At 42.4% G+C, this 21,664-nt stretch overlaps 1 protein-coding gene across 1 annotated transcript in view; it reads right to left on the bottom strand.

Moving 5' to 3' along the window:
- The window catches only part of llgl1 (LLGL scribble cell polarity complex component 1), a 36,039-nt gene that overhangs the window by 2,146 nt on the left and 12,229 nt on the right, over positions 1 to 21,664 (bottom strand). Inside the window, exons 3-23 of the mRNA XM_080044203.1 lie at positions 20,874 to 20,955; positions 20,627 to 20,787; positions 20,117 to 20,263; positions 16,160 to 16,322; positions 15,694 to 15,829; positions 15,203 to 15,257; positions 14,514 to 14,668; positions 14,204 to 14,424; positions 13,289 to 13,356; positions 12,340 to 12,502; positions 10,917 to 11,021; positions 8,762 to 9,054; positions 8,322 to 8,472; positions 8,077 to 8,215; positions 7,264 to 7,577; positions 4,478 to 4,669; positions 3,799 to 3,871; positions 3,362 to 3,476; positions 2,824 to 2,876; positions 1,520 to 1,655; positions 1,284 to 1,366 (exon numbers count right to left, since the gene is read on the bottom strand). Coding sequence (XP_079900329.1) covers positions 1,288 to 1,366; positions 1,520 to 1,655; positions 2,824 to 2,876; positions 3,362 to 3,476; positions 3,799 to 3,871; positions 4,478 to 4,669; positions 7,264 to 7,577; positions 8,077 to 8,215; positions 8,322 to 8,472; positions 8,762 to 9,054; positions 10,917 to 11,021; positions 12,340 to 12,502; positions 13,289 to 13,356; positions 14,204 to 14,424; positions 14,514 to 14,668; positions 15,203 to 15,257; positions 15,694 to 15,829; positions 16,160 to 16,322; positions 20,117 to 20,263; positions 20,627 to 20,787; positions 20,874 to 20,955 — 3,001 coding nt within the window. The 3' untranslated portion in view covers positions 1,284 to 1,287. The remainder of the gene's footprint in view (positions 1 to 1,283; positions 1,367 to 1,519; positions 1,656 to 2,823; positions 2,877 to 3,361; positions 3,477 to 3,798; positions 3,872 to 4,477; positions 4,670 to 7,263; positions 7,578 to 8,076; positions 8,216 to 8,321; positions 8,473 to 8,761; positions 9,055 to 10,916; positions 11,022 to 12,339; positions 12,503 to 13,288; positions 13,357 to 14,203; positions 14,425 to 14,513; positions 14,669 to 15,202; positions 15,258 to 15,693; positions 15,830 to 16,159; positions 16,323 to 20,116; positions 20,264 to 20,626; positions 20,788 to 20,873; positions 20,956 to 21,664) is intronic.

Here is a 21,664-nt window from a genome sequence, read left to right as displayed (position 1 = left end):
TACATGATGATGATAACATTGTCAAAAACATCTGCATATTGTCCTTTTTTATGCTAACATGTTAGCACACAGTGTAAATTGACAGTGGGCTGAAGAAAGGCCACATTAAAAAGTGTGCAATTCGGGGGAAAATTATATTGAGAAATGGCCGACCATACACCGCCATATTGTTAAAATCTGACTAGATATGATAAATGACACAATCATCATCTAATAGCAATATGGAAAATAGTATCTCAGGTGTAATTGCTCAAACTATCCATCAATTAATGGATCAACAAAAGATTAGAAATTAGTTCAATTTAGTTATTTATCAAACTGAAATCTAAACCTTTTCGACCTCGTATGTTAAGATGTACTGCTGTTCTACTTAAATGAACTGTTTACTTCATTTTAATATCAGTCTTTCAGTTAAATAGTTTTTCACCGTTTTCTGACATGATATGGATTAAATCAGCAAATGACAGATTAACTGATAACATAAACATTCCTTAATTTATGCCCTTGTTTACATACATATTATTAAACATATGAATACAATATAATATTTAAAGAATTAGACAAAGTCTATGCAGTGCTGAATCTGCAGTTGACGTGTACTGTCTATATTTTCTGATGTCACCAGCAGAGGGCAGCAGAGAGTTCAGAAGCTGAAGATGATTGTTGTTGAAAAACAGACCTCTTGATTACCTTCAGATTTATGACTCCTGTGGGTGTAGACAGTAATGCAGCTAAATAGATGAGTGCAATTACAGAGTTACCACCAACAACTCAAAACCAAAATGACTTCATTCCAAGTAGAACTTATAACAATAAATACAACGCAATGCAGCCTCACAATAAAAAGGTTCAGATAGGTTAAGTTAAGGTTAAGGTGAGGGTAAGCTCCAGCTGGTAATAAAAATAAAATAAAATAAAATAGATTAAAAAAAGAAATAACTGATCAAATTAATCTGGGCTAACTGTTCCAGACTCTTAACAGCTGCAACAATGTACTTGTGGTCATTACAGCCAGGTCCATTACAAAGAGGAAAATACCCTGAGCTATTATCACTGAGCTAGTATGAAACACTTTGAAAAGCAAGCGCAGCACAAATCTTTTCCATCTTGTGTGCATTTTCTAAGATACAGAGTACAGGGAAAACAGAGTGGAGGCTTGTTATTGGAATGCAGTGTTCAGACAGACACACTCTTTGAAGTTTGCACACTCTGGAACAGCTCCATTAGAAACAGGTGTGTGTGTGTGTGTGTGTGTGTGTGATCCATCCTTGTGTGTGTCTCACCTGTTCAGTTGATGAGGATGCCTGTCGAGCGTCCTTCCTCCTCTTTTATGTTCTTTAAGTTATTCTCTGCCTCATCCACAGTGCTACACACACACACACACACACACACACACACACACACACACACACACACACACACACACACACACACACACTAGTTAATCCTTGTCTTTAGCAACAACAACAACAAAAAAGCTAAACAAAAAATGCAGTTTGAATCAGTGAAATCTGCCTACGTTAGAAAATCCCTGACGTCCTCCACGGTGATTTCTCCTGTGGTGTCGAGGGTGAGGTCGGCACAGCTGAGGGGGGAGTCCAGAGGCGTGTCCAGGATAGGCGAAGACAGACTGCTGGGGGACTCCTCGGTTTGACCTGTGATGGACAAACACACTGTGTCAGGAGCTTATGTAATACAGCTGGGTGTCTGATGGTCAAGGGTTCTAAAGGAATTAAAATGTCTCAGTCACGTCATATTGAGGGCATTAAAGTTTGGCGAGCACTTTAAAAACAGCTGGTTGGACAGTGGATTCAATAGATTTAATAGAAAGGGGGGGTGGGGGAGAATGAAAATGGCTGAGATATGTGCTTTTAACTCCATATACTTTGTTCTGGTTGAGACTGTCAAAAGTAGAACAGTTAACATTAAAGTTTTATTATTTGAGTTGTTTCATGGTTGAAGGGTTGCTGAAGTCCACATTTTTTTCTTACATCTTATCAAGCAAATTTCCCATAAGTTTTGATTACTGAAAGCTGTTCTTATAAATAATTCAACAATGGTCCCAACCCATAAAAAAATAACTAATTCTGCACTTTCCCTCGGCTCTGCAGAGCTTTTTAGGGTCCTCTCAGCTCATTGTTTTGATTTTATCGTCCACAACTTTAATGTTTCCATTCAGTTTCACAGCTCTCATTGCGTAATTTCAAGACGCAGCAGGCAGCACTTTTTATCAGAAAAAAGCTCTTAAAGTCCACAGTTCACTACCTGCTCATCACCAAACTGCAACACAAGCCACGTTAGCGACTAGCTAGGGAACATAGTGGAGCTTAAGAATCAGCACTGATTTCACACTGCATTCCTGTAACACTGTCAGACTAAAAAGTGGATCTAAAACTAGGCCTCCTTCCTATGAAAGTTTACCATGAAAAAGAGAAAGTAAACTTTTTTTGTTTGAAAAAGAACCCTCTCCACTGCCTATATGGACAGAGATTAAAGTCAGAATGCCAGGTGAAAGGCCTCACTATGACACAAACAAACCCTACTCTGGTCTCCACAACAACCATTATTTCCTGCCGTGGAAAGAGGGGCCTGGCAGGAGAGGCAACTGGGGCATACTGAATGGGTACCATGGAGACCGGGGGGGGGGGAGGAGACCCCTGCAAGGCCTGCAGTTTAATAGGTTCAGAGAGAGTGATGAAGAGGCAGAAATAACAAGGGGGAGAAAGAAGTGAAGGAGAGGAGAGGCAGGGAGGGAGGGAGGGAATACCAACCTCTCCAAGTAGGTATGTGTGTCTGTGTGTGTCTGTGTGTGTGTGTGCCTACCCTCAGCCTGACCCGTCTGGTTCTTGTGGGTTCCGTTGGCCTGCGTACCGTCGCTGAGGAGACATATGAGCACACGCCATTTACGTTGGCAGCAGATGGAGCAATAATACAGTAATAACAGTAAAAAGTATAATTTCTCTGGTTTCGCGTAAAGCTCAGTGCCTCGGGCTTGAGCTGGTGGTAACCCAGGAGACAGCATTATGAACATATGGTTTGGCGGTTTCCAATGTGTGGTCCGGGGACCACCAAGAGACCTTAACAGGCTTACACTGGGTCACTGAAAACGGTTATAACTATGTTAAATGTAACTATTCTGCTACTTATATCAACAGATATGCATGTTACGCGAGTCAATTCAAAACATCTTTAGGTTACATAGAACAACTTTTTTCCACACAACGATCTGCTACTGTTCATGTAAATTAGCAGTTAATGAAATTGGAAATAGAAGCTGACTTCATCTTTATGAATGGATGAACACTTTGCATCCTAATAAAAGGCCAGCTTCTTGATTTTTCAGTATGTGTGTGTGTGTTACCTGGCAGGTGTGTGTTCCAGCGGTCGGTCCAGCTGAACACAGCAGAGCGGTTCAGTGAGGACCTTGGAGGACAGGGAGAACCTCTCGTACTCCGAGGGAGAGATCAGGTAAAAGCCTGCGTGGAGAAACACACATACAACAAGCAGACAAGTTAGGTTTAGTTACTACTTTGAACTAGTGATTAACTGGTGACCATTTTCTGCTGAAAACTGCTTGGGACTATTCCTGGAGAGATGAACCGATATTATCTTTTCTTCATTGCGCTCCACTGTATTGGGATCTCTCAGAGGCTTGCCATATGAAACCATCACTAAAGCCTTTAACCTGATACTGCACACCCTGTATTCTTGCTGTGACCGTCAGTACCTGAATATGAGATTTGTACTGTTTGATTTTCACCGGGCTTTCATTTAAATTTAAGATTTGTTTTTCCTCACCCTGTCCATTCTTGGTGAAGACGCAGGATGCGATGCCACTGATGTCCTCTTTACGGATGCAGTCGTAGCGCACCTAAAGACACAAAGTAGACGTAAACCACTAGTGCTCACCAACTGATCTCAATGACATTTAAGTTTTTTTTTTTATATATCATTATTTAAGGTTGTTTGAACATGAAAGATGTATATTTGCTGACTTGGTAGAAAAAGGATGGGCTTGTGTATGGATGATTCTCTGTCTGGAAGTAACATTTCCTGTTTTTATTTCTGTTGGTGTTTACTGGCAATAGTCTTTATAGTTGTATGTATGAGATGCTAGTTCTACTATTCATAAGACACACCATATTAATGCTTATATATGCACTGCTTTCTTAATTTTTATTTTCTAAAATAGAATAGTTGTTCAATGGATATTGTAACGGAAGCTATAGATGAAATGTCTTTTGTTAAATTTGTCATTTAATACTGTATTAAAAAAATGAATTATCACACATTCATGAAAGTTCAGTTACAATCAACAAACGAATACTCATATTGCCAGTTAGTTTTCTAATATAAAATAAAGCTGCAATATAATTGTAAATATCCATAAAATGTACACACAAACTCTACTACAGTCCAAATTGGATTATTAGACTCCATCAGATATACGTATGATTACAGTCTCTCAAAGCCTTACCTGTGGTCGAAGGCCTGGTATGTTAAAGAGGTGCATGTCTCCTAGGTTGGTCAGACAGACCAGCGTGTGTTCACTGTAGTCTTCCTGAGCTGTGGAGCTGAACACTACCAGGGCCACCTTCCTCACCCGACAGCCTTCGTGTGCAGTCAACTTGAACTTGGTTTTAGCGCTCACCTTAGGGAGAGAGAACACCTGGAGAGAGAGCAGAGGAGGGAACAAAACAACTGAAACATCAGCAATATTTGACTAAATTGAAAAAAGTATTTTTAAGATGCTACATATTTTAAGATTGCAGTATCATTTCATTTATGTTTTGTTTTTTTCTGAACTGCGTCTGATATGTGTTATATTGTGTTTTATAGGGCACCTCCTGTTTAGGGACTACAGGTGCAAATTAGATTTTACAGCTAACACTGGCATTGTTACATCGGTTGTAATTTTTATATTATCTATTGCATGCATTGACCTTAATTAATAAAAATTCAAAATTCAAAAACAGTGTAAAGCATTTTCATTCATTTTCCTTTATTTAACCTCGAAAGATCAATTGAGGGGTGACCCTCTTTTACAATGACGTCGAGTTTGTACATATACACAATATACAATGAGAATACATAACAAGTTTACACACACACACACACACACACAGACAACAACAATTTAAAACATTCAGATCAATTGAATGAGAGACATAATAGCCTAATTAAAACAGTTACAAGTGTAGAGGGGCTGATTCAAAATAATAATTTTAAATTGGTTAACAGTTATGAGTGTATTTATTTTAATTGTATGTTGTAGGCTGTTCCAGGAGTCAGGGGCACTATGGCTAAAAGCGGTTTTACCAAGCTCAGACCGGGCATAGGGGACATATAACATGAGCATGTCAGTTGAGCGGGTTTGATAAAGCCCATCTGAAATAAGCAGCATTTCTGTCAAATATAGTGGTAGCTTTCCAGTCAGAGCTTTATATATAAAAATATGCCAATGTGCATCACGTCTCTCCTTAAGGGAGGACCACCCAACCTTTTCATATAAAACACAATGGTGTGTATCATAAGCATCTCCTGTAATGAATCTCAAAGCAGAGTGAAATACAGAGTCTAGGAGTTTAAGGCATGAACGAGATGCATGCCGATAAACCACATCACCGTAATCAAGGACAGACATAAAAACTGCCTCAATAATCCTTTTCCTACTGAACAACGGGAAGGTGGCTTTATTCCTATAAAAATAGCCAATCTTTTGTCGGAGACGACAGACAAGATTTTTTATGTGAAATGTAAAAGAGAGTTTTTCATCTATCCAGATGCCAAGATATTTATATTCAGTGACTCTTTCAATATGAGATCCATTATTTGTGTGAATAATAAGATCATTAAAATGTGTAATTCTTGCTCTGGAAAAGCACATATATTTTGTTTTTTCTATATTAAGGACAAGCCTGAGATCCACTAGACAGTTCTGCAGGGTGTTAAAAGAGCTCTGTAGGTTCTGAACAGATTGTTGCACTGAATCAGAAATGCAATACAGTACAGTGTCGTCAGCATACAAATGGGCATGGCAGTTTTGTAGTGATGAAACAATGTTATTGATGTAAATTGTGAATAGGACTGGACCTAAAATTGAGCCCTGCGGAACACCATTTGTAACTGTTAAAAACTCAGTTTGGTAGCTTCCCAGCTTAACTGACTGCTGTCTATCAGAGAGATAGTCCCTAAACCAGCTACATGTAGAATAATCAAAACCAATTTCATGCAGCCTCTCTAAAAGCAAATGGTGATCTAAAGTATCAAAAGCTTTTGACAGATCAACAAAAAGTGCTGCACAGTGCATTTTTTTATCGATAGCTGTAACAATGTTGTCTAAGACCAAAGTGACAGCAGATATAGTACTGTGGCCTGCCCTAAAACCAGATTGAAATGGACTCAAAATGGAAGCACTGGATAAAAAGGATTTCAACTGAGTATTAATGACTGATTCTAGAATTTTTGCCAGGCATGGGAGTTTGGAAATTGGCCTGTAATTGTTAAGATCACTTTTGTCACCCCCTTTATGTAATGGAATGACGTGAGCTTTTTTCCAGACTTTAGGAACAATACCAGAAGAGATGGAAAGATTAAAAATATGGGTTATTTGTTTTGATATGATAAGTGCAGAGAGATTTATTGAAAATGGGTCCAAATTGTCCTCTCCCATGTACTTCCTGGGGTTGATGGCAAGAAGCGCATCTACAACAATACTTGTTGGGACTTGAACAAGGCTGAAAAGAGGAGTTTTAGAGACAGGTGGTATGCTATTTTTATTTCTCGTGGTGGTAGGCGTAGAAGGCGTAGATACTCCATTGTGAAAGAGTTTACCAGCAGCTATAAAGTGTTTATTGAAAGCTAAACCAATTTCTTTCTGATCATTTAAAATATGATCATTTATTTTTAACTGACTGGGAACAGTGCTAGAATTGTTTTTGTTATAATTCACAGCCTTCCAAAATAGTGCAGGGTTGGAGTAGCAGTTTGAAATTAGTTCGAGGTAGTAGTCTGATTTAGCTTTCCTAACCATGGATATGCACCTATTTCTGATTTGTCTGAAAGCAGTCCACTTGGAGTTTTCACCAGAGCGTCTAGCTAGGGACCATGCTTTATTTCTCTCTGCAAATATATCGGACAATTCATTTGTGAACCAGGGGTTTGATCTATTTTTTACTCTGTGCTTTTTAAGGGGTGCATGCTTGTTCAAAATGGAGGAGAAAGTATAAAGCAATTATAACCCAGGGGTCTTCAGGCCCTTACCTTGAGCTGCTCCTCGGAGGCGATGAGGACAGAGTGAGCGTTGGTCATATCTGGGGCACTAGCGAGGTCTTGTGAGGCTTCGTATGGGTCCGGTAGAGGTTTCCCCCGGCCGTCCAACACTGATATGGACACCACTGGGGCTCTGTGCATCAGCTGGATCTCTTTACCCAGCACCGCCTCCACACACACACTGCTCTCTCCAGCTCCCCCACGCTCACTAACACGCCCCGAGCCCACACCGGGAACCTCCAGAGCGTACGCATACACACTGCCAGAGTTGGTGCCCGCCCATAGCGTGGGACCATGGTGCACACCTTGGTGGAGAGAGAGAGAGATGAAGCACATACAGTTAATGGAAAGTTTTGGTTGATGTCGTTCTGTAGTAGGGATAAAATCGAGGAACAATTGCGATATAAGATTACATTGTTAAATATTGCCCAACATTGATTGCAGACAGTGAGTAGTCTCTTAAGAGACTGAATATAATGAATGAAAAAGTAAAATGCATTATTTGCATTCCAACAAAATGATTTTATTGTTTATTATTTATTGATCACTGAAGCAAAACATCTTCATGCCCCCCCTTTACAACACGTTTCTGGTAGGCTACATCTGATTGGCCAAAGATATTGACATGCAGAGCATGAATGCATGTCAGCAGTCTTTGCGATACATATACCTCGAATGTTGACATGGCAAACGATTAATTTTTAGATACATTGCGCAGCTCTATTCTGTATACAAAAATGACAAATCCTACAACATAATCATAGTTTCACGTTTTGTTAATTATTTTAACAAGTAGATAAACACCGTCTCGTAGGAATGTGTCAGCGAAGCAGAGACACCGGACCACACCAGACAGCGAGTCGTCTGCAGACCGAGGTTCAATCCTTCTCTGTATGGGAGCCACGTCCTCTTGCTCTGCTAGAGCTGCGTTGGCCTCCTGGACCTGAACACAACACAACACAATGCAACCAGGCATTAACATGCAGGACTCCATTCAGTCTGTATTATCTGTATGGCCATGCTGCCACCAATGAGAGCTGGACATGTACCTTGCTGATGGGAGTGGTGATGGGGCGTTTCTTCCCCGACACCCTGCTCTTGCGAATGCGTCTGAAGCTCTGACGTAAAGACTTTTTCAAAGACTTGACTCTGGACAGGGGACCCTCCATTGCCAGGGAGTCATTTGGGTGCAGCGTACACCTGGGAGAAATTAAAGAGCAGTGGGTTGAGGCTTTTTGAACGACAATACAGTGAATATGTCAGATTGCCTTAGATCCTGTTTATTCCTAACTCATTTCATTTACAGAACAGACGGGAATGACCACAACAACATTACAGTGTTCAGTAAAGACCAAGTATATGGACAAAACAAATGAAATTTTCTTATCAAAACCAAGAAAAAGGCAAGAGATTTACCAAAAATGTCCTTTTCCTCTGACCTGTTAACACACAAAAAAAATAACTTGAGCTGTGTGTTTGTGTCCCTTACCTGGCCAGTACAGCATTTCGCCTGTGGTAGTCAAACAGGCCAAAACCGTGACTGGTCCCAAAGGAGATGAGGTTCCACTCTGCGTGCAGTGCCACAGCGGTGACGGAGGCCGGGGGCATGCACTGCACCACCACCAGTGGCTGGAAGCCCGGGGAGAAGGAGGGCGGTTTGAGGCGCGGCTCCAGGCGGTCATGGCCCTTCCAGGTGAAGCCCTCTCTGTCCTGCAGCAGATCCACCACAGACACATCCACCATGTGGTCTGAACGCTCCTCACTCAGGCCCATTACTATCACCTGTATAGAGAGAGAGAGGAAGTCAAGAAGCATCATAGTCCAGGCAAGTTTATTTATATAGCACAATTCAGACACAAGGCCATTCAAAGTGCTTTACAGGGGCATGAAATATAAAAGATTCAAATACATCAAGTATAGAATAGACATAAGAAAAGCAAATGAAAAATATGAATAGAAATAAAATAAAATAAATTAAAAAGGTACCCTTTTTTTCATGACCTGTAAATTAATGTTTTAAGACCCTGTTCTTCAATTTGATTAGTACTTGCTTGTCAAGTGCACTGGAACTCTCTAGGCACACAATAAAAAAAGGCCTCAAATCCCTGATCTTTTTAAAAGAAACTGCAGTAAAAGGGTAACTATTGAAAACAAGTAATTAACATTTGGTTGAAAAAATTGATAATGGCTACTTTCTTGTTGTCCAGGAAAGAACAATATTGTATTTGGTATACTTTAACTTTTTTGTTTCATTTTCAGCACCACTGCTAGTAAAGCTGAATTAGAAAAACTGTCGGTATGAATGGATGCAATATATTGTATTGTCGATTTAATTTGTTTAGTCCTAAATTTGTTTTTGTGTGGAGCGGAAACACTCAACTACAGATTTAAAAGCACTTTTAGTTTATTTTTTGTTTAACAAATCCTTCCACTTAGTCCAGCTGTAGCCTTCACAGCTGAGCAGCTATGAAGTGGAAGAGCTCTTGTGTGATTGCAGCTGCAACTCCCTGCCTGCCAAGTTAATCAACAAGCTTCATCTCATCCAGAGAAAATACAACACGAGGCTATTTAACTTTCAACTTAATTTGCCTGGTTATTAGCGTTATTAGCAGATTAGCTGTTGGCGAGCAACACAGGGCATTACATGCATCCACAGGCATGCTGCTGATAAATCATTTTCAGGCAGATTCGTGTATTGTATTAACCTGAAGTATTGATGTTGTGCCAGTGTGTGTGTGTGGCCATTGAATAGATACGATATCTCACTCTTAACAGCTTAATGAACAAATACAAATTAAAAGATGGTTCTCCGACTGATGGTTCATTGTGCAGATAATTAGTTAAATTAAATCTATTTATTACACGGCACTGATAAATGCTGTCAATCACAGCATTTTATGCCTCATTATTACTTGATAATGGCAGTTGTTAAGTAATGCACCGTTGCTACAGACATTGTTTAGTTGACCAATTCCTGACATATCAACGCTGACAGATGTCTACAAACAGTTACATACTACTCCTTCAAAAACAATGGAATACGGGGGCGCCCTTAGCTCAGTTGGTAGGGTTCGATTCCAGCCCGCGGTCGTTCTCTGCATGTCACTCCCCTCTCTGCCCCATTTCAACTCTGTCTCTACACTATTAATAAAGCATAAAAATGCCAAAAAAAATATCTTAAAAAAAACAAAAAAAACAATGGAATACTTTCTCAACATTACTGTGAATGTTTCTGGATAGCGGTGAATTTCGGAGTCATGGTTAATGTCTGGAAAGACTCCAGGCGACATGAGTAGGCTTGGCCACAGAGTGACATAGGACTTATGAAGAAAGTTCTAGAAGATATGTTGTTTTCTGTACCATCAGCAATATAAGCATTTGTAAATCAATACGCTGTGCGAAAGCCTCCGGTTCACCTTGTCAGTCTTTATTTTTCTCGAAAGTGGCCCGATTGCTATACATTATTCCTTACGTAAACATACTTCATGACTCAAACCCTTGACAACTTTTTGAGTTTTAAACCATACGTAGAAATGGAAGGCATAAAATTCTTCAGGATAATTTATCTCTTCTAGAATTGACCAGAGACAGTGTGTGACATAGCTGAATACATTTTCATGTGTGTTACGGTTTTATATCTTTACCTGTCCAGCAGTTCCAGCCACCACCAGCTTGCTGCTGTATTTGCACAGACTGATTTTCTGGATGCCCAGCCTGGGGTCATCGCTGTAGGGGTCGAAACAGCCCACCTACACACAAGAGACAGAACGTGTTACACAGTTAGCTCTTTACTTGGAGCTAGTAGTTTATAGAACACATCGTTTCTCATCAGTTTTTACTTCTAAACTGTCAACCTCCGACTTCACGAGTTCAGCCTTCTCTCTGAAACTTTACGTAATGGTTTGTTTCTTTCTGGATGGTTGATCTGAGCCAACCTCAAATAAATTCAGTTCCAGGCCGATGTCAAAATGCCCTCCTTCTCCCTCCACGGCAGCCCTCTCTTTTCTTATTCTCTGCCCACTCCCCCACCTTTCCCCTTCCTCATACACACTCAGCAAAACATGTGCATTAATCTGTCTCTCACACACAGTAGGAATTCCAATAGAATCCCTTCTCACATGGGAGTTGTGTCTTGGCAAAATAAGGAGTAAGAGAAGTCGGTCGCACACACACACACACACACACACACACACACACACACACACACACACACACACACACACACACACACACACACACACACACACACACACACACACACACACACACACACACACACACACACACACACACACACACACACACACACACACACACACACACACACACACACACACACACACACACACACACACACACACACACACACACACACACACACACACACACACACACGAGAGAGAGTGGGCTGATGGGTCTGGTTTTCATTACAGAGAGGGGAAAAAAGGGAAAGGCTCTTCATCCCATATGAGGGCCACATTCCTGAACATGCAGTTCTGTTACCACAGGATACATGAGGAAAGGTGGGGGGAGCGAGCGGTTGCATGGGAAGAAAGGGAGGGAGTAACACGACAAAACGGGACAAAAAAATGCTAATTCTACCTATAAAAAGTGATTGAGTTATACATGTTTTGGCCATATGCGATTTATTTCTTAACACAAGGTGACACCATGGTCTCCCAGTGACAGTTAAACGCTGAAAAACATTCCCAATTTGTAGAGCCAGCCGATTTAAATATTCATTGCGTGCCTCCCGATGCCGAAATCAGTTCATATAAAATGTAATTTTGCACAGAAAACAGGCCATTAAAAGAGAATCAGACTGTGGTTCCCTTTAGAGTCGAGTTTTTAATAATGGGAACAATGGGGTGGGTCTGTCTGAAACACATGAGAACAACCAGATGAGAAAATTAGGCCACAGATGGAGTGTTACAGACTCTGTGTGTGTGAGTACAACACAGATTGTTTTGATTCCCACAGCTTGTAAAAATAAGATCCTGTGCCTGATCTCTGGAACACAGACTCTTATTCTGACTTGCTTCCAGCTGCTCTGTCCTCACGTCTCACCTTCCTGAAGGGCGGCCATTCCTCCTCCTGCTGCATGTCGGGGTCGTGAGGGTCGTCACACGGGTCACAGTCGGTGTGGAAGACGTTGGCTGTGCTCAGTTTGTACAGTGGAGTGAGAGCCACGCCGGACGCGTCCCAGAAACGCACGGTGCCGTCTTCATGTCTGCACAACACACAAACACAAGTCTTAAAAAGGGATATTTCCACAATGTTATTCGTGATGAATATTTGAGTGCAAATCAACCACAGAGTGAGTGAGTGAGTGAGTGAGTGAGTGAGTGAGTGAGTGAGTGAGTGAGTGAGTGAGTGAGTGAGTGAGTGAGTGAGTGAGTGAGTGAGTGAGTGAGTGAGTGAGTGAGTGAGTGAGTGTCTGGTGCCGATGAGTTTCTCATTTGTTTTGCATGTACTCCAAATACTGGCCAGAAATCGGACCGCATGATAGCGCAATCCTATTGCAATGCATTCATCCTCTGGCAAACATGAATTTCGGTACAAGAACAGTGCAATCCATAGAGCAGTTGTCAAGCCATTTCCCTACTTGTGCTGCTACTGTGGTGAAAAACTAAAATATCCCATCAATACAGCTGTTGGACTTCTTTACATACACCTGTAGCTACTTTATGCCAGTTGTCTCAGAATTATCTTACTGCCATGGCAACGCTGACAAAATCTGGTTTCAGAGTTTGAGGAAAAGCCACAAGCAGATCCAGTTCAGTGAAGGATATCCATGTGGTTCCCATTAGAAACCAGAAAAATGTCTTTGTGCAGCTTTTAATCACGTTCACTTACTAGAGAGTAACAGATCTGTGCCAGGTTTGTGACACAATAGAAAAATTATAACTGGATCCACCTGTTGGGTGGACACTGTGTGTGAGTGTGTGTGTGTGTGTGTGTGTGTGTGTGTGTGTGTGTGTGTGTGTGTGTGTGTGAGTGTGAGGTGCACAGTTACCCTGTCAACAGCAGCTCTTGCTGTTTGGGTGGAGGTGCCAGGTTTTTCCCTCCACATATGGGCCAACTCTGCACAAACAGACACAAAAATTACAACTGCGTCATATTGAAAAGCTGCAAAAGAAAAATTGTCCTTAACATTTGAACCTTTCCTTGTTGTCTTGTCTTTTCTCATAATGTACTGGCCCTGACACCCAGGCATTTCCTTATGGATGAGAATGTACACAAGAGGAATTTGTTGGGTTTGCTCTGTGTTAGTGACAGTCTCTCTGACCTGTCCTCACACAGATATACGGCGATGATTTATGAGCGTACCAGCTGTGTGTCTTTCTGTGTGTGTGTGTGTGTGTGTGTGTGTGTGTGTGTGTGTGTGTGTGTGTGTGTGTGTGTGTGTGTGTGTGTGTGTGTGTGTGTGTGTGTGTGTGTGTGTGTGTGTGTGTGTGTGTGTGTGTGTGTGTGTGTGTGTGTGTGTGTGTGTGTGTGTGTGTGTGTGTGTGTGTGTGTGTGTGTGTGTGTGTGTGTGTGTGTGTGTGTGTGTGTGTGTGTGTGTGTGTGTGTGTGTGTGGGTCTAAGCTGCCACTGATCAAACAGCTGATCTAAGCCACAAAGCCTTTAACTGCCCCCACCTGCTCTCAAGTTAACACACTACCGGGCAGACAGTAACACTCCCGTTGGTTTCCTCGTAGCTGGTGTAGCTGCCAGCGTGACCTCGCTTCCTGCACAGAGGCAGCAGCTAATGACACCAAAGTTTAAAGCATGAGCTGCCTAGCTTTTGGCAATGCTCTGTTCAAGAGGTTCATCCGATTTAGTCATGAAAATATATTTTAAGAGCTTTCAAATAATATTTTTTTCAAATGTATAAAATACAATTGTAATATATCAGACCCTGCTGTACATATGGCAGTGGGCTTCTCACCCCGTGTGCTTGTTGCCGGCCCTGCTGTGCTTTGCCAGCGTTGACTACCCTCTCCCAGAGTTTGGGCGGGACGCTGGAGACGTGGAAGGAGCAGGTGATGGCGGAGGAGTGGAGAGGAGCCAGGTAGGGAGTGGGCAGCGAGGGCCAGCCGGGCGTCTGCAGGTCAATCACAACCAGCTCCTCTTCCAGTAGCACCACCAACGCAGACGGCTCGTCAAACACTACAAGTAGACAACATTTAGAATGGATTTGACTCTCACACAGACATCAGTAGATAGATACACATCGCTAAGGTTGGCTAGCTCCTCACCGTTCTCCTGCTCTATGCTGTGGACAGTGAAGAAGTCAATGACCCGGGACGTGAAGTCCAGAGTGACGTGCTCTTTGTCTTGTTGGATGGTCAGACAGTGGCGGTCTCCGTAGCTGGCTCTGGGCATCCCTCCGCTGTATAACAATACTGGAGATCTGGAGCCACATAGAAAGGGTATTGTATTCATTCATTGAGTTGATTCTATCCACATAGTGTTTCCAATATAATTATGCATACATTTTTCTTTTTTTACATATAGACTATTTTTATAAATAAAATAGATAATAAAAATATTATTGGCAGAACAAAGCTTTATTTTTGTTAACTTTTTGAAGGGACTCTTGTGTGAATTCTAAGGCAAAGAACACAGGATGTGTCTTGCATATAATGTAGCTACAGACAGTACAGATTTACTGGCAGTTTAATCCAAAATGGCCACTCTGAGTGCTGGAATCAAACACAATCAAACGGTGACGTAGGCAAGGTGCAATCGTGCCCAGGCCACGAGCAGTGTGAGCACAGGCCAGCAGGGGAGTGGGGAGGGGGGGCAATCATGCTGGAGCACGGAACAGGCAAATTTCCCTAGTGTGAGTGCGCCCTTATTCTCTGCCCACTCCCCCACCTTTCCCCTTCCTCATACACACTCAGCAAAACATGTGCATTAATCCCAAAATAAGTGCCACACTCACCCTGCCTGTGTTGTCCTCCACAGGATCTTGTTGATGGCCTTACAGGGAAATGGACCTGAGACAGCCCACCATGAACAGTGAAGTTTAAAAACATTACAGACATTTCATAGTTAAAAAAATGTTTATAAGAGAAAAATATTTAAAACTTGAAATCATCATCACTCCTACAAGGAACCTGACTGAACCCCGTTAACCCCGACCCTTATCCTCGTCATGACAACTAGTCACTATGAGTAACAGTATGTCAGGTCATGGCTCATTAAGTCATTGACCGTCACTGAGCGTTGGTCTTTGTTGGAGGGACCACCACTTCCACCAAAACTGGATGACTATGTGCATAAACATGCCTCCAACAGACATTAGCTGGGAAACACAAGTCTCTGTGTCTGTGTGTGTGTGTGTGTGTGTGTGTGTGTGTGTGTGTGTGTGTGTGTGTGTGTGTGTGTGTGTGTGTGTGTGTGTGTGTGTGTGTGTGTGTGAGCATTTCTCACCATATGGGATGGAGGACGACACTGGCTGGTGGTTGTAGGTGTTGCCATTAGTAACAGCCCACACAGAGTAGCCGCCATCGTTATGTGAACTGACAAACAGGTTTCCAGATCGTTCCCACACCAGGCTCTCCAGCTGCTGCAAAGGGTATACATAATATAGTATAGAATAAACAGAGCCGCGGTAGTATGACAGGTAACAATGTAACTAATGGAAGCCTGGTAGAGTTGCCATAGCAGTAACATTATAGTCAAGGGCATCTTTGAGCAGCTAATAGCTTCCTCGCTACAAAGTCAGTGACAATCAATTGAGGCGTGTTTTTTCCATCAGGGATTGCCTCAGTAGTGTTACAACAAACAATAGCATTTCCAGAGTACGGACATAAAACAATGTGAAGACGTATGACAGATTCATTGGTGAACATTATCAGTAGAAAGACACCAACTTGCATTTAACCAGGTGAGCTACCTGTTTGCCCAGGAAGAGCTGCTCTGCGTGACGGGTGCTGGGTTCCCATAGGACCACCAGGCCGCGGCTGTAGCCAATCAGAATCTTCCCTGCATGCTGAGGATGTTCCTGAAGAGACTCCACGGGCCCCAACGACTTCCCACATCTGTAGTCATCCGGCAGGCTGGGAACACAAAAAACATGACGCATTACTCCACATCTGCAGCCTGTTTGTGTAACCCAGCATGCTACAAATTACACATGAACACAGGTCAAAACGAGGTGAGATGATTGTCTGCCAAGGAGCCTGCCAAATTGATGGTAGATAAAATATTAAAACCTGGAAGATTAAAAAAGGGGGACGTACAGTCAAAGCAGCATGTTGAGCTGGAGAACATGTACGGACGACAACAAAAGATTCCCCTTGCATTTACCATCGATATATTAAAAGTTCATAACTAGTCATGTACATTAAAATGCATTTTTTTTTACTTTTTTTTTGGAGAGGAGTCATAGAACGCTGACTTGATGAGGAGGTTTACATGAAATGGGAAAGGAGGAGATGAAAAATCTGTGCATATTAAATCATGGTAGCAAAGACACTCCCGATCCCCTGTGTTCTATTGCACCAAAAGAAAACCCAAAGCAAAACTCCAAAAGTTATAATGTAATCAACACCAAGCTCAGAACATCTGAAGGAACTGTAATACTACCACAGGCTGCTCTACAACAACAACAACAACAACAAAAACAGCAGCACAATCAACAACAAGCTGGGGCTGGAGCTTGTGAACTAGACATTCCTCTGGGGCAGCGGAGGAATGTAGAGCAGGACACACCCTGGAGATGTCAAGAGGATTCCCTCAGCGAAGCACTGGGCAAAAGAGGGGGAGAAGATGAAAGAAGAGGAGAACAGCAGAGGGACAGGGGAAACTAAGGCAAAACAAAGAGAGGGAAGGAGGAGAGGGCAATGCAGCTTTCTGGGCCCTTTGCTGCGGATGAGGTAGAACCATAGCAAAAAGAGATACTTAGCCTGTGAAACACACACACACATACACAGAGAGGCTGACTTCTGACCACACACACACACACACTTCTGACCACTCTGGTGGTGTCCACTGAGGAAGATCCTCTCCGGAACCACAGCGGCAGAAACATCCCCGACAAAGCATTCCATTGTCTCCGTCTCTCCGTTCACAAGTATTTTTAGGGAATCCAGCATCCTGCTACAGAGTCCCGGTGATGAGCCTATGTGTGCGTCTGAGCGTGCACACGCGTGTGTGTATAAGTGTGAGTGTGCGTGCGTGTGTCCGTTGGAGATTCAGCTGAAACACTTCCCCAACCGGAACACCGTGTTTTGGCAGTCGGTACAAAGCTGTACTGTCTAAAGCCTTCCCTTCATTGCGCACACACGCACAAGCACAGACACACAAGCACACACACACACCTTATCAGAGCCCTCGTTAGGCCTGAGTTCTGCCCACTTCCCTAAACAAGCCTGGTTAATGAGGGGGTTCGGCCGACCAGTCAGACAGCAGAATGAAAGAGAAACACAACAGGAGCTCTGTGATAGACGCAGGAATGCGGCAAAGAAGCTACTTTCTGTTACTTGCAAAAAAAATAAAAAAGGCTACAGTGTGCACTTTTGTTGCCAACAGATTATTTTCCATCATGCGTATATTAATTTGATAAGGACACATCGGAAGATCTGCGCTCACACTGTGTTTTGCTCTAGTTCACTGCTGACTCTCATACATGGCTGCACACTACTGCTCAGAAACACTGCATGAATGTTTGATCACAGAAACCCCACACAGTATAATAGCTCTGTAGTAAAACAGTCTTCCACTCAAAGTTGGTACAGGTCCATTAGTGACCACAGCTGCTCTTTCTTTTCGGCATATTGGGAATTATGATCTTTTTCCCTTTGCCACAATATGCAAGTTTGCAGTGTTTACTACTGATGCATCAGCAATTCAAAAGCTACCAAGTTTGTCTTTTCTATATTTTATGCTCATGTCTAATTGAGGAAAGTTTGAAGTGAATGTCTGGGGGAAGAACATACTCCATTATTATTCGTTAAGAGTTTAAAACTCAGTCAATCTGTTTTCTGTGATACTGCGACAGTCCTCACATCAAAAATCAAATGTAGCCTAATCCTGATTGGTGCACGGAGTAATGTGACACCAAAGGTGAGCCCAGCACAAGCCCCTTTGTTGCTAAATGGATGGACGTGGAGAGGGTCAAAGCCAACCAACACAGAGCAACCACTCTCCGACCAGACATTGTTGTTCTACCAAAGAGCACAACGACCATCTCACAGTGCACACCAACTGAAGCAAGCTGTGGACCAGGATTTGAATGACGAGGCCCTTGTAAAAACAGGATGGCACGCAACCTTTCGTCCCCATCTCAGTCGGCTGCCGCGGTTTCAGAGCAACATCGGTGAACTATTTCTTACAGAAGGTCGGATTGAGACAGAACAAGGGAAGACAGACACATGGGAGAAAGCTATGGCAGCTGAGACCAGCTCAAGATGAATATTGTGGACAAGAGCACACGGTTAGAACACTGCAATTGATGCCTAATTTAGTGGTGTAAAGGCTAAGGGACAAAACGCTAGGAACCCCGAGTTACCTGGTGATTTCTATCGATGACAAATGCACTTACCAGTCTCCCCCCAAGGAATACAACACCTAAAGTAACTCCTGCAGCTGCTGCTTGTAGCATTATACCTCTGATGATTACTTGTGTTCATGTAGGATTGATTATTATCATATTAGGAGATTTTCACACCGTTTAAAAAAAGTCAAGCAGCCAGAAGAGAGGCTGCTTTTTTAGCTCAACTTCAGATATTTACTGCATACTGGTGCCATTTTATTGTTCTGCACTGTATTTAATCTCATCCACCCTGTTTTCCCCCCTAAATGTCTATCCCCATAAAACATTTGTTCTGAAATTCCTATCCATGATTTAATGCAAATATACAATGCAACAACGCCTTAAACAACTGCGTTACATCCCAGTCCTGTGCTTATTATAATTTAATAACATCACCATCTTCATCCGTCTCACTGCTGCTCACGAGACCATCTGAAGTATCTTGTATTATTTAGTAGGACATGACAAATTGGCACAGAGAACATTTTTCTCAGTTTTACAGCTTGCGATTTCTTCTTTCCCCCCTTTCCTCTACTCTCCGAACTGCGTTTAGGACTTATCCGACCGTTCTCATGGTCCCTGAACCACACGACCCTGACCTGCCTCCTGCCGTGAGGGTCAAGAGGGATGTTTGTTTCTGCGTGTGTGTGTGCGTGCGTGCGTGCATGTGTGTGCGTGCGTACGTGTGTACGTGTGTGCCTGTGTGTCCCCGATATGCTCAGCTGGAGCTGTGAGTGGAGGAAACTGGAGTGTTAAATGTTTATAGGAAGACCTACTGCGACAGAATGAAGACTCAAGAAGAGTATTTTAGCCAGAGAATGGGAGGTAGCCCTTTACAAATGGTCCATTGTGAAGTGACAAGCTGCAACATATTGATGCAATATATATAAGAGCGGTGGATATTATATCATGAGTAATATTCCAGCTGTGTCAACATAAGTATCTTAAGGCCATTCTGGAGAATGTTTGTTGTTAAAACCGTGAATATCTATTTACGATCTGCTAGACCGCTATCTGTCCTTCCTGAAAAAATCCAGTGTTAATACACAGCCTAGGCTCTGTAAATGGGCATTTTTCTAGCTACGGTGGCCCCTATTTTTACAAACCCTGGTTTACATACCCGTTTACAGAGCCAAGGCTGTGTATTAACAGCAAAGTTTCTTCACGCAGTAAGGACAGGTAGCAAAATGTGAGGAGATGTTCAGATTTTGACTCCAACTTTAATTGTCAGTCCTTAGTTGGCCCTTTATATTTTACAGTTTTCATTTATTCGTTGACCTTTGTTTTACTATCTAGTCAATTAAGTGACAGTCTCACCTCTGTGTGACCTGATCCTGGAGCAGCGTCTGGTTGTCTTTCAGTGAGAGGCGGGGCACTTCCAGGAAGTAGACGCCCCCTCCCTCTGTTCCAATGCAGAGCAGCTCGCATGACCTCAGCAAGAGCAGGACAGTCACGCGAGTGGCACTGAAAAGAAGAAAAGGAGTAAGAATGGCCAGAATGAAGCCGCCATTCATTCTGATATTGAACAGTAGTGAAGTGCAATCTTATTGAACAAATAAGGTTATCCAATGATCAGCAGAGTAGTAGGCAAACAATTTAAGGACTTAAATAGAGAGTAATTAATGCAGTAAACATTTCACCAGGTGAAATGCAGTCTAACCGCTCAGTGTGTCACTGATAACAAAATCAATCAACTGCTGTATAGAGAAGTAACTAATGAGAGCAGGTACATTTAATAGGGTTAGAAGAACAAATGCAAAGTCATAAAGTCAAAAAAAGTGTGTGTCTCTGATATGATAAAAATGGTATCAACAGGCTGTAATGTACCTGCAGCTCTCGATGCCAGGTCTTCCCGGGAGGCTGTAGCTGTCCACTTCCTGTAGACAGACCAGGCCGTCTCTCTTGACCCCGCCCACTTCTCTGGGGGCCCCGGCAACTAGCTCCCACAGGTGAATGGTGTTGTCGTCAAGCAGTGACAGCAGGCGGCCCTATCACGCACACATTAAATAGACATTAACGTCACATGTACTTTTTTTCTAGTTTTTACTCTCATAAAATGGCGGATGGAGTTTACCTGTCCAGGCAGGAAGGTGATTTGAGTGACAGCAGTGGTGTCTGCATGCAGTCCTGTGAACTCCACGCCAGGGGCTCCGTAGCTGTGAGGGTCCCGTCAAGGAAATTCACAACAAGATGAAACTTTTACACTGTACACATTTTACCTTTACAAGTAAATTATATATTTTTGGCAACAATTGAGTGGGTCTGCGTGTCCTACCACTGTTATTGACATGGGGGCAGTTTTCTGAGTAGTTCAAATGACTAAATTCTTTATCTAGACATTTTTTTTAGACTTTTCATCCAAGAAAAGATCAAATGAATATGAATAGGATGTCTGAAAAGATGATAAAGAGACATGTATTGCTCATTTTACAAGTTATGAAAATACAGTTCATTCTACCACCAGGGAACAATATTGTTATATCAATACATAGTATGACTGCCATTATCACGCTGTGTTTTCAGATTGATGGAGGTGCCCACCTCCTTTGACTGGATACAGGTCAACAGAGACACACTGCACGAGAAAACCTATCATTCTCTTATTTGATCTCACTCCTTAGGAGCATAGCACAGACAATGCCAGGGTTACCAGTCTGACACTCATTATGGTTTAAAAATGTGCATTGCTTCTTGGTGTGACAGTAAGGTGGCAGCCATTACGTCTCCACTTTCATGAAACAAGAAAAAGCCACACATGAACACAGCAGGCAGAGATGAATATCTCAAAATAAATGTGACAGAGGAGAGTGTGCCACACTACAAACCGTTCATTCTGAGCTGTAACCCGGAAGAAACGCACTGTAA

The sequence above is a fragment of the Ammodytes marinus genome (assembly GCF_949987685.1).
Source record: "Ammodytes marinus genome assembly, chromosome: 16".
NCBI lineage: Eukaryota > Metazoa > Chordata > Actinopteri > Uranoscopiformes > Ammodytidae > Ammodytes > Ammodytes marinus.
This window is presented reverse-complemented; position numbering and strand designations above follow the sequence as displayed.